At 32.0% G+C, this 12487-nt stretch overlaps 1 protein-coding gene across 4 annotated transcripts in view; it reads left to right on the forward strand.

The window, feature by feature from the left end:
- Positions 1-10992, forward strand: part of tefu (Serine/threonine-protein kinase tefu) — a 240355-nt gene extending 229363 nt beyond the window's left edge. For all 4 annotated transcript variants that reach the window (XM_085827007.1, XM_085827010.1, XM_085827009.1 and 1 more), the window contains 3 exons: positions 4746-4860; positions 6399-6556; positions 10748-10992. In XM_085827007.1, the coding sequence (XP_085683133.1) occupies positions 4746-4860; positions 6399-6556; positions 10748-10917 (443 nt within the window). In that variant the 3' untranslated portion in view covers positions 10918-10992. The remainder of the gene's footprint in view (positions 1-4745; positions 4861-6398; positions 6557-10747) is intronic.
- Positions 10993-12487: the final 1495 nt, after the last annotated feature.

The following is a 12487-nucleotide window of genomic DNA, read 5'->3' on the forward strand; positions in this document are numbered from 1 at the left end:
ACATCTCTCTTATTTTTATATATACTTTTTGAACGGAACATTGAAAGGCGTGTTAACTGTGCTTTACTGTAATTTCTGTTTTAATATACACAGTTTTCAAACGCATCGTAGTCTGGGTTACAAAGAAACGCAATTCAAATAAATAAAATCAAGTTCTGGAAAATTTATATTAGTAAATATATTTAAAATGCTCAGTTCGAAGGAATAAATAGAAAATTTTAAAACAATTATCTGAAGAGACAATGCAACACAAACAATTAAAATAAAAGTATAAAAATTTAAAAATTACCTAAAATAATAACTATGACAAAATATATATATAAAGAAAACTATTTGAAAAAAAATAAACGCTGCACTTTTATTTAGGCAGTTCGAATAGGTAAATAGAAATTTTTTAAAACAGTTATTCGAAAAAAAAAACCTGCAACTTAAACAATTAAAATGAAATTCGAAAAAGAAAGAAATACTTAAAATAATAAGTTATAATTAAAAATATAATATAAAGAATATTATTTGGAAAAAAGGAACGATGGTGACTTTTTTTCCTCTTACGGGAAAGGAAACTAGGTTGCCATATATTAAGAAGTTCGCCAAGTGAACTATTATTGGCGCGACCTGAAAAAAAAGTGCCAACATAAATTTGTGAATTTCTCCGTAAATTTCGCTCCAAATTTTACAAAATTTCATATTTAGGCATAATTTGAGTTGTAGAATCAAAATATGTAAAAAAAATTGGTATGTTATTTCAGAAAAAGTCCGATTTTGTGTCAAAATACCTATTTTAGAATAGTGCTATATATAAATCTAATATATATCCTAAGTCGCGCTTTCGAGACATGAAGAACGCAATTTGAATTTTGTCAATCGGCCCAGTAGAACGGGAGATATAGCACTGTCCTTCTTTTTTTTTTTTTTTTTTGAGCAGTGTACATCTCCAATAGATTTTTGGGAAGTAGGTCCATAGCCTGTTAACTCCCGTAAACGTCGTATGTTTTTTTAACCCCTTAACCTGTTGGAACTCATCTGTTGTTTGGTTTTTGGTGGTGTTGAGAGTAACTTCGTAGTGTGAATCATGATGAATCACTCAAAGGAGCTTATTTGATGTAAGTGAAACATAAGTTTTAACAGTGCTTTTTTTAGCTTAAGTAGATGAGCAGGACATGTCAACCTATGACATATGAGGAAAAAACATAAGATGGACAACAGTGTGACTACTTGACTGCTGCAGTATCTGACATAAATTGTTGTGTTTCATGAATAGAATCTACTTTGCCATTACATTAGGTCAACATGTAATTGGTTGCAATTTCATGTGTTGCTTTGTAGCAAATGCTGTCTCGGAAATTCCTACTACTGTTCTGATCTTCAACAATTATATTTTAACCCAAGGTTCCATGCATTAAAATAACTCACCAAGCTGGAGTGAATAATGGATATTGGCCATGTCGATAACCAGGATAACATACACCCTAGATAGGCACATTAGGCCGATACAGTCTTCACACATTTCCTGACTTCGACCATGTGATTATGCAGCACTTACCCTTTTTAGCTCAGTGCAGCCACAAGGGAGAGTGCAAATTTCCTAATTATACACGTTGTTCTCTAATTTTTGAATTTATGTGTTAGGATGTTATGTATCATGCCGCACAAATTCACAAAATTATAGCTTACAGTTTCTGATGTAACTCATGTAAAGATAACTTTTTATATGAGTATACATTGAAAAGCCATCATGACCATCCCCACATTTTTGCAGTGAACTTGTCTGAATGACGTGGAGGGCATGTGATTAAATAGAAATGGTATTTAACTGCTGCTAAAGATGGTAAGGAATCATTCTTGCACATAACTTTTTTGAGTGATGGGGAAAAGCTGCTAAGCAAATTTGACAGAGAACAGATTGTAATGGCCCGAAGACTTGAATGAGTATCTTCAAAACTGCACTACTAGTACGTTGTTCACGATCTGCCTTTGTCAGTATTTGTGCAAAGTGTTACCATTATTTAAATACCATTCCCTCATCAATGACAGTGAAACCATCGGTGGATGCTGAGGTGTTGGACATCTACACTTCATCAAAGAAAAAGGACGTCAGAGACTATCCTGCTTGGTACAGCAAAAATTGGCACCAGGCAGTGGCTCATCTGAATCTAGGCCCAGTTCAGTGTAGGTGAAGTGCAAGTGTTTCGAAAAACAGTTCAACGGACACTGTTAGATATGGGACTATGCAGCAGATGTTCCACTTGTGTGCCACTGTTGACCAAGCATCATCAGCTACACCTACAGTGGAACTAGGAACATTGAGACTGGACCATGGATGAGTGGAAGGCAGTTGTCTGGTTAGATGAATCACAATTTCTCATTTATCATGTCAATGGTTGTGTCAAGGTATGCTGTCTTCCAGGCGAACAGTTGCTCCTTCCCCCTGTACAGCAGGTCATACATGGGCTGATGGTTGTGATATTATGCTTTGAGGGACATTCTCGCAGGTGCCTGTGGGATCCATAGTTGATGAAAGCTGTGGACTATCTGTACATAATTGTGGTTCAGTTGCTCCCTTACATGACTCTGTCTTCCCAACTGAAAATGGAATCTTCCAGCAAGACAATGCCCTATGTCACAAGGCTCAAACTGTGTTGGAGTAATTCGAGGAGCATAAGGATGAATTCCAATTAATGTCCTAGCCACCTAACTCACCAGAGCTTAACCTGATAGAGCACATTTGGGATGTCATGGAACGGCAGCTCAGGTCTGAAATACCACCATGTTGGTGTAGACTTTCTGTGACTGCTGCTTAGACATTTGATGTGTCCTGTCTCCAGTGATCTACCAAAAACTGTGACTGTGACTGCTGCTTAGACATTTGATGTGTCCTGTCTCCAGTGATCTACCAAAAACAGCTACAAATCACCTTGGCATCCATGCCAAGGTGATTTGTAGCTGTTTTGCTTGCCAAAGGTCACACAATGTGCTATTGAGTAGGTGATTGTAATACACTACCCTCCAAAAGTTAAGGAACAGCATGATTTTCAAAGCTCACCATCACAAAAATGTCAGTAATGTTTAAATTCACAGTTCATATGCATGATATGCATGATATCATCATATGCATCATATGCATGATAGTAATGTAGTAAGTTTAAGAAAATGTATGCAAAAACAATAGCTACCACTTTTTTTATCGATATGAATACTTATATAGAAGTTGGAGACAAAATGCAAAAATTGTAATTTTTGTTCAATGCTGTTCTTCACTTGTTATTACAGTTTCGTGGACAATATCCAGGAGAGTCTATCAATGTCCAGGAGAAGTCGTTTGCCTGATTTGTTGAGTTGGCAGGTGATCGGATGGATGGAAATAGGGATGTCACAAGTTGATGCTGCTAGGCATCTCAATGTCTCTCATAGTGTGGTCCATCAACTATGGGATCAGTTTGAATCTGAGGATTCTGTGCCTAGAAGACATGTTTCAGGCAGACCTAGAGTTACAACATCTGCAGGAGACCATTATTTAGCTCTTTCTACCCGAAAGAGGAGTACCTCAGCTCATGACCTCAGCTGTACCTCAGCTCATGGCAGATAATTTAGTGGCAACAGGAACAAAAATCTCAGCTATTACAGTGTGCAGACATCTTAATACAGGTCTGTATGCAAGACAACCAGTTCTTTGTGTCCCCTTGACCCGTGGACACAGAAGTGCCCGTTTATGCTGGGCAAGATAACACATATCCTGTACCAGTCAACAATAGGCATCTTTTCTCTTCACAGATGGGTCCAGGTTCATATTGGAGAGCGATTCAGGTCGTCACCTGATCTAGAGGGAACAGTAATGCATCAGATACAACCAATCCCACATTGTGGAAAGACATAGTTACAGAGGTGGTGAAATAATGGGCTGGGATCTCTCTCGGTAAACATACTGACCTGCATGTGTTCCATGGAGGAACTTTGACCAGTGTGAGATATGGAGATGAGATCCTTGATCAATATGTCCGCCCATATGCCGTGACTATTGAACCTGGATTTCTTCTGATGGACGACAATGCACGACTGCACCAAGCTCGGGTTGCTGAAGAATATCTTGAGGGTCACACTATGGAGCGGATGGAATGGTCAGCTCAGTCGCCAGACCTGAATCTGATATAGCATCTTTGGGACTACCTTGGGAGACAGGTTGCTGCTTTAAGTCCTCCTCCAAGACCGTTAGATGACCTTGAACAAGGATTACTCTGTGTGTGGTAGGTGCTTCCCATTGGATTGACTGACAACTTAATTGACAGCATGAAACATAACTGCTGCCAATGTATTTCAGCTTGGGGTGGACACATTCCTTATTAGAACCCATTTTTCCTTAAAAAAAGCTGTGATATACTGTTTCTCCGAGACCGGATTTCTCTGCCAAGAGTGCAGTTTTTTGTTGTAATTCATGTTTGTGTTGAACTTTAGAAACATTCTATGTTGCATTCATTAAAGAATTGTTTAGTGAACATGTCCAGTAAATTTCTTGTTTCTGTAGTGCTTCATTCTCAAATTAGACACAAAAAACATGCTGTTCCATAACTTTTGGAGGACAGTGTATTTTGGTTCTTCGGTGTATTTCAAAACTAAATTTGAATAACTACTATTATAATATTGTAAATATATGTGTAAAAGCAAGTTTATTTAAAAGTAGAATTCATTTTTTGTTATGATTATATAAAAAAATAGCATATGTCATGCATATACTTTTGATTCTGTTATAGGAATCGCATTTGAGAAAGGCAGAATTCTTACTACTCCGGAAACAGTTCCTTTTCGCTTGACAAGAGACATAGTTGATGGAATGGGAATCAATGGGGTTGAGGGTACTTTTAAAAGGTTTGTAGTAAGAAAACTTTTGTATCAATCTGTTTATGCAATATAATGATTCATATACCTGTTTTCAAGAAATATAAATGTAAGAGTGTAATTTAAAATATCAGTTTAAGCCATAGTAATGTCACAAAACATTTAAGCATAAAAAATGAGGAAAATGAAATCTATATTGTTATTTTTCCGAATAATAATCGTAAAGTTTAATATGAGTGATGTCAAACTTGAATATAACTAAGTCTAATATGACAAGTGAGAAAATGCTTAATATTTTCTGTGCTTCAAAATAAGTTCTTTAATTTTTTAATACAAATCTTTTTCAAAATGTAAAAGGCATCTTTTTCTATAAATTTTAAATGAATTTGAAAAAGTTATAATATGTATGTCATAATTTAATGCGTCAAAGAAAACACTGGAACTTTTAACAGCTTTTGATATCCATCACGGCTGAGGGTTGAATGCGTGCTGATGAAGGGTAACAAAACTAGATTTCTACAAATCGCCAATCTTTATTTTCACACATATCAAAACAATCCTTTTGCAGACAAGATATTTTTAATCATAGTGAAATTTCCATGTACATGATTTTTAAAAGTACGTAAGCATTTTGGACAGGACAGCATAAGAGGCGCAGAACTCTTTGCAGGGTGGAAGCTAGGGAAAGGAATGACGTAGTTGTTGTGTCAAGAGTATTTAAACTAAGTGTGATGCAGAAAGTACTCTAAGCTATGATTGGTTAAAATGGTGTTATGTAACAACCTGTGTTGTTATGTATTGGTAAAGATCTCGAATTTGGGAGAACAGATGACTTTAGGGGGAGAGCATAAAATCTAGAATAGTTAATTATGAGGTTTCCAATTATTCATAAAGCAGCCATTATAATTTGTTGTACCATACATATATATTATAACTTATTTAAAATACTAATTAAAATACAGACTGAATTTTTTTTTCTTTTATAATTCATGGTTTTAATTGAATTTTTGTTCCCTGGAGATGGTATATAAAAAGTTTTCCAATTATATACAATTTATATATATAATTTTATTAAAAAAACAAACTGAAATAATGTTCAGTGTATATGTAAAGTGTAATAAAAAAAATTTACAGTCCTCATCATTTTTTGTGTAGTGTAGATTTTCTTATTTGTTTTTAAACTTCACAGGCTTTGAGATGATTTTATCAATATTTATTTCTTTTAATAATGGCTATCATTAAGAAGCCAGTATTAACTTAAGAGAACAAAAAATTTTCCTTTAAACATCCTTTAGAAAATGTTCCTATTAATTGATAACTAACTATTAATAATAAAGTAACGTATTTCCATTTCTTGCCTTTAATTGCTAGACAGGCACTATCAAAACTACAGCGTTAAAAATATTTAGTAACATCAAAATAAATAGAAAGCCATCGTATAAAAAGAATTCATATGTAGATTCTTTAATAATTCAAAACTAATTGCAAGGATAAAAAAGTATTCCAAATTATTTTTAAAACAGTGAATAAAATTCTTTGTAATTTACATTTGTTATTTATATTTTCAGATGTTCTGAAAAAACTTTAGAAGTTATGAGGAATTCGCAAGATGTTCTTTTAACAATATTGGAAGTCCTCTTATATGATCCATTATATGAATGGACTGTACCTGCATCCAAGTCACCGTCACAAAAAGCCTCCTCTTCAACTACTTCTGAAAGTCAAGGTAAGAAAATTTAGTAACCTTATTTTTTGAATGAAATGTATCAATGCTTTCTTTTACAATTAGTTAATATATTCATACGGTTTTATTTCACCTAGAAAATGCTATATCTGCTCAGATTTACAGTATATTTCAGAAATGATTTGAGAATACTGAGATTCAGCAATTCTGGCACTTTGCTTTTGAGTCATTTGAAATTGTAATGAAAACTGTGGTTGTTAGTGTAAAGGTTTTTGAGTATAATGATCTGCTTGAAAAATGATATAATGATAAATATCACTTACATAACAATTAATCATAAAAAATTTCAAAGTAACTATACAAATAACACAAGTCTTAAAAATTATAAATGCAGTAGGCACTTATAATTTTTAGTGTAATCACATTCATCCAGCATTGCTTAAAGAATACTGGATGGTGACAAAATTATCTATCAAGAATATTAATGCAGTTTAACTGAAATAGCAGAAATATAAAAGAAGCATATTATTGTAAACATTTATAGAATTAATTAGAAGTAAAAGTTAAAACAATGCAAAATTATCAATAATGAATTATCAGCAGTTGTTATCCAGTAAAAGTTCATTTACAAACTATTTATAATTTTATTGTGCCCGGAAATTATTTGTCTGACTATTTGTCTGCCCTTAATATTAACCCTCTGAATGGTGCATTTTTGCACTAGTTGTGAAAACTTGTATTTAAACAACATTTATTAGCTAAATTTGCTTTTCTGAAATGTGATTCCTGGACATATTTTCAGCAAATGCAGTGCCTCAGCAAGATCAGTTTTGCCTTACAAACTTATTTATACTGCTGTTCATATTTCCTATTCCTAGTCATGATGCGCATGAAAAAACTCCTTTACTTCATGGTGATAAAATCCTTCAAGTTTTAGTAATCCGTTGATCCTATGATTGAATTAGAGATAAGTGCTGTTTTCTGAAACAATTATAGCTTCAATATGCTTTTAAGAAAGCATTTACATTGTGTGCTATGCAGTTGACATTTAAAATAATAATAATACTCTTTCAAAATCCATCCATCCATTAGTAACAGTGGATGTCATCCATGTTTCTAATTACAACTTTACAATTTTGCTTCCCAGCTTGGTGACTTTATATTGATTATAAAAATGTTCTGTGACATTTTGATCACATTAAATGAATGAATTACAATAAATGATGAACTCTTGTTATATGTTCTTATATATAGATGGCTTCAGTAATTTATTAATTGTATCTAAAATGATAACATTTATTAAAACAACAATCAATAATAACTAAAGAAGGCAGCTTGTGGCTGAAAACTCATTCATTTCATAATATCTTAGAATTGACATCAAAACAGTTCACAGAATGCAAATCATTATAATAAGGTATATAACATCCTATGAATTGTATTATTTGAATCTTAAAATTCACAATTTTAAATATATAAAAACAACTTCTCACCTGTTTTCTAAAATAAAAGTTTTAAAACCTAGAATTCCATTTTAAATTGCTTTACCAAGCATTGCTATCCACATCTTCAAATCAAAAAGTAATTAAACATTTTGATATTTTCCAGTGTTTTCAGATAATGAATTTGTATTTAACAGTTCAGATAAACTTTGTGAATAAACATGCCAGCAAAGCTAAAAAATATGGAACCTTTTTTACAGCTCCAAGCAGTGGCAATTTTTGTCAGTGTAAATGATATTGGTAACAATGAATCTGATAATCTTTCTTTAGAAGAATATTTGTGTTAAATTATCAAATATCTGAATTTTTATGATTGAATCATTATAGAAAACTGTGAATTTTGATAATATTATAAAATATAAATAATGGTTACTCACAAGAGAAATATTGTTACTATCTGTCAGGAATCCTTTTGTATTGCTGTAATTATTGTGAATTTTAATAAAGACACTTATTGCAAATACTTTGGTACAGTTCGACCATCTAAAACGCAACCCTGGCAGGCATTCTGCCAAAACACATAGACTCGTCCCAAAGGGGCGTTATCACTTGCTGCGACATGAAAGTCTTCTCTTCTCCAAAAAAAAAAAAAAAAAAAAAAAGATATGCTGGAGGGAAAGAAAGTCCCCATCCTTCCATCCTATTTTTAAAATAATTTGCAATACAACTAGTAATTTTAAAATATACGGAATTACACTTAGTAGTGCACATTTGCTTGCAATATTTTAATAAAAATGTATAGGCATAAACAGCAGCAAAGGTAGAAAAGATTTAATACAGTGACTGCCACGCTGATATTGAAGAAATTTGTTCTGAGCATTAACAGGTTTTATTCAGTTTATTGTAAAGCATTAAACAAAAAATAATTATAACAATATTGTCTTATATTTCAATTTATTTTTTTAACAGGAAATTCTTTTTGAATTATTTTGTAGTCAGGGCATCTCTGAACAAGATATAACTTAACCTTCCCAGAACAGAATTTAACTGAATTAACTGATAATTTTAATGATGGAAAGCATATAGATAGAGAGAGGACAGGAAGAATTTCAGCAGTATGCCAAAAATGGATGAATTGGAGTGAGATTATTTTCTTGGAGATAAGAGTGATGATAGTTTAGATTAAGAATCATCAAACGAAATAGTTTAGTAAGTGATCAAAGTAATAACAAACAAAAGCCTCAGCAATAGAATTTACAGCCCAGTTCGAGAACCCTCAGTGGTGGAGATTGGTGTCATATAGAAATGGATCCAGTAATTTTGGATTTGACATCAGAAATATTGTGCTGAAATATCCATTATATGTAGAAGATCTAGCAAATTTGATTTTTCCAATATGATTTTGAACCTTATAGCTGAAGAGACAATTCTGCATGTCACACAAAAAAATAAAAATTAACAAAGTATTATAATAAACCCTTTAACAAGATTGGGTATGACAAGAATTTAATTGGTTAAAGGCCAATGTAGATGAGATACATTGACTTTTCTTGCACTACTTTTGCATATGGAATCATGTACACTACCATCAATTGAACATTACTGGAGTCAAAGTATTTTATATACATTATCTTTTGGGGGGAGAGAATCTACAATAAGCCAAAGTAGGTTCCTATCATTGCTTCACTTTTGTTGTTTTGTTGATAATACTTTTGTTGGCAAGATCACTTACATAAAATCAGAGCAGTTCTTGATCATTTCAACATTATGCATAACTATTATGCATTGATGAATCTATCATTTTTATGGCATGAAAAGTAATATATAAAAAAACAAGATGCATAAATATAGATAAAATTGTATAAGTTATGCAGATCCAATGAATTGTTTTGGAAATTCAGATTGTATAAATCAGGAATAGTTGTTCACAAAGACATGCCTCCCAAGTACTCCTTCAGTTGATGATTTATTTGTTACATAAAGGTTATGTATTGTGCATTGACAATATCTATAGCTCACTGAAACTTGCAAAAAATATGACATTCAGAAAAGCCTATATTTGTGGCCCTCAGAGCAATAACCAAAGCAATACTTGGGGGATTAAAAAAGGAATAATGCATATGACACAGAAATGAATCTCTGCATGTAAGTGGAAAAATAAGTGTAATGTCCTTACAATATCAAACATGCATAAAGTAAAAATGCTCAAAATTTGAAACAGAAATGGAAAATTTACCCAAAAAATAAATAAAACCAAGGATTACAATGTCAGGGATTGTCAAATGCTGATCAATTGGATCAAATGCTTTCAAAATTGCTGCAGCACTTTAAAAAAAACAATTAGGTGGCTAACAAAATAGCTTTACACATTGATGAAACATGTATATAAAATACACGTTTACTTTTCATGCATCCAGAAAAAAATGAAATTATATCTTTAAAATCAGAGGCATGAGACAAGAGGGAGAAGGCATGATTTAATTGTCCATCCCTTCATATTAGGTAACAATGACTCGCCTATTAGGTGCTTGCACAATAACGTGGCCACCACTTTCAGCCTTAGTAGTAGCCAAGCCTAAGTTGGCTAAGTGCCTGCCAATAAAAGTTGTTTATTTATTTATTTATTTAAATTTTTTAAGCTTTATATGATATTCTTACTTGCATTTAGTGTGTTCCCCCTCTTTTTTTTTAAGTTGCAATAGATATTTTACTTTAAAGTCTGTATAAACCATAAATTTCATCTATTGCTTTTTCCTGAAAAATGCATGTAATAATTCTTTTATTATTACAGAAGTAAATAAACTAGCTGAAAGAGCTTTGATGAGGTTACAACAAAAGCTACAAGGTTTAGAAGAAGGTGTTGCTATGAGTACAGAAGGCCAAGTTAATCTCCTCATACAACAAGCTCGAGATCCGAACAACTTATGTAGATTATATGTAGGATGGCAACCATATCTGTGATATTTTTTACTAGTACAAATATTCATTGTATATAGAACACTTATATTTGAATAAAATACATATTTTTGTTTTGTATCTAGTTGATGTTCAAAATCTTGGTATCTCATGCTCTACCAACAGTTTTACTAACATTTTGAAGATGAATTAAATGTGATATGATCATGAAATTATATGTTTATGAAAATTATATTCTAAACTTTAAAGGTATGTTTTTCATTAATTAATGTGGTTAGGTACAATTTTTTTCCCCTAATTCTAATTTCCATTCAGAAGAAAGGCTGCACCAATCACATGTTGATTGTACATAATATATTATTGAGAATTAAATAATAGCACTACTGATCATAATTTTGTAAACTGAACCTATGCTTTAGCTAATTACTGTCGGTGCCTTTTGGATCTTAGGTGCTTAATATTTTTATTAGTTTGTTATTTCTTGGATTTGCATTAATTTAAAATGAAATGAATTAGCAGAACTGAAATATATTATGAAAATGAAAAATGCATCAAAATGTACTGATATTGGAGAGGGTAATTTTCCTAATTTGGGTCTGACTTTGAAGCAAAATCATGTCACTTTATAAAAACTGATTTTTTAAAATTAAATAAATGTTTTAAAAATTCATATAAATCACATTACAAACTTTTCTAACTTCATTTATAACCTAGCCATGCTAACTTTGTATACTTTTTCAGATTAACCAGCTATTTGGACAATTAATTCACAAATCAGCTGGAATTAAAATATTACTTTATTAAACATTAATTAGAACTAAAAAATTAAATGGATTTTCAAGTAGCTTCAAAGTTTTTTTTAATTATTAATTTTCGGAAGAAGCCCAGTAGTGGCTGAGTTGTAAAACCACTAAAACTCGATAGTTTAATCCAGATTCAGATCTCAGCAAATCGGCTAGTTGCATGGCAATTTTCATGATCTTCCCCTTGAATAATATGAATATGAGTCAGTTCCAGTAATAGTGTTTCACAAAGGCATCTCTCCCATTAAGCAGTTAGCCCTCACATATTTGCCATAATCTAAATTCTAATACTTAATCCTATTTTCAGGAAAAGCTTAAAGATGGAACATTTAAAGATACTAGATGACTCTTAAATCTCAAGTTGAAACTAAAATTGGAATTATCACATTAAATTTGGACTTTCAGCATATATCAAACTTGATATTTATATAAAATGTTTATGTGCCTGTTTTCATTATCACTTTCTATTTTTATTTGGGAGGAGGAGAACCTAAGTATTTATTTACATAGTATTTAAATACATTTAACAAAGAAAACACATCTGTTATCTAGATACGTTATCACAGTTTGACTAGCCAATTATGAAAGGACATCGAAACATTTAATTGCCATTTTAGATAAGCTTCAAATGTGTGTTGACTCTTTTAACTGTTATAGTTGCTTATTTGACCCATGTGATTATATCCATTAGAACTATTTTCAGTACTTCCTTGTTAAAGCACTAACCATGCTACATTATAAAAGTGGCAAACTTACTCAGTCCATTATTGTAATTTGCAAATTTCAAATGAAATTCTTCAAGTACTTCACTC

The sequence above is a fragment of the Stegodyphus dumicola genome, chromosome 11 (assembly GCF_044657685.1).
Source record: "Stegodyphus dumicola isolate Sdum_Otavi_A_Nest chromosome 11, ASM4465768v1".
NCBI classification, from domain to species: Eukaryota; Metazoa; Arthropoda; class Arachnida; order Araneae; family Eresidae; genus Stegodyphus; species Stegodyphus dumicola.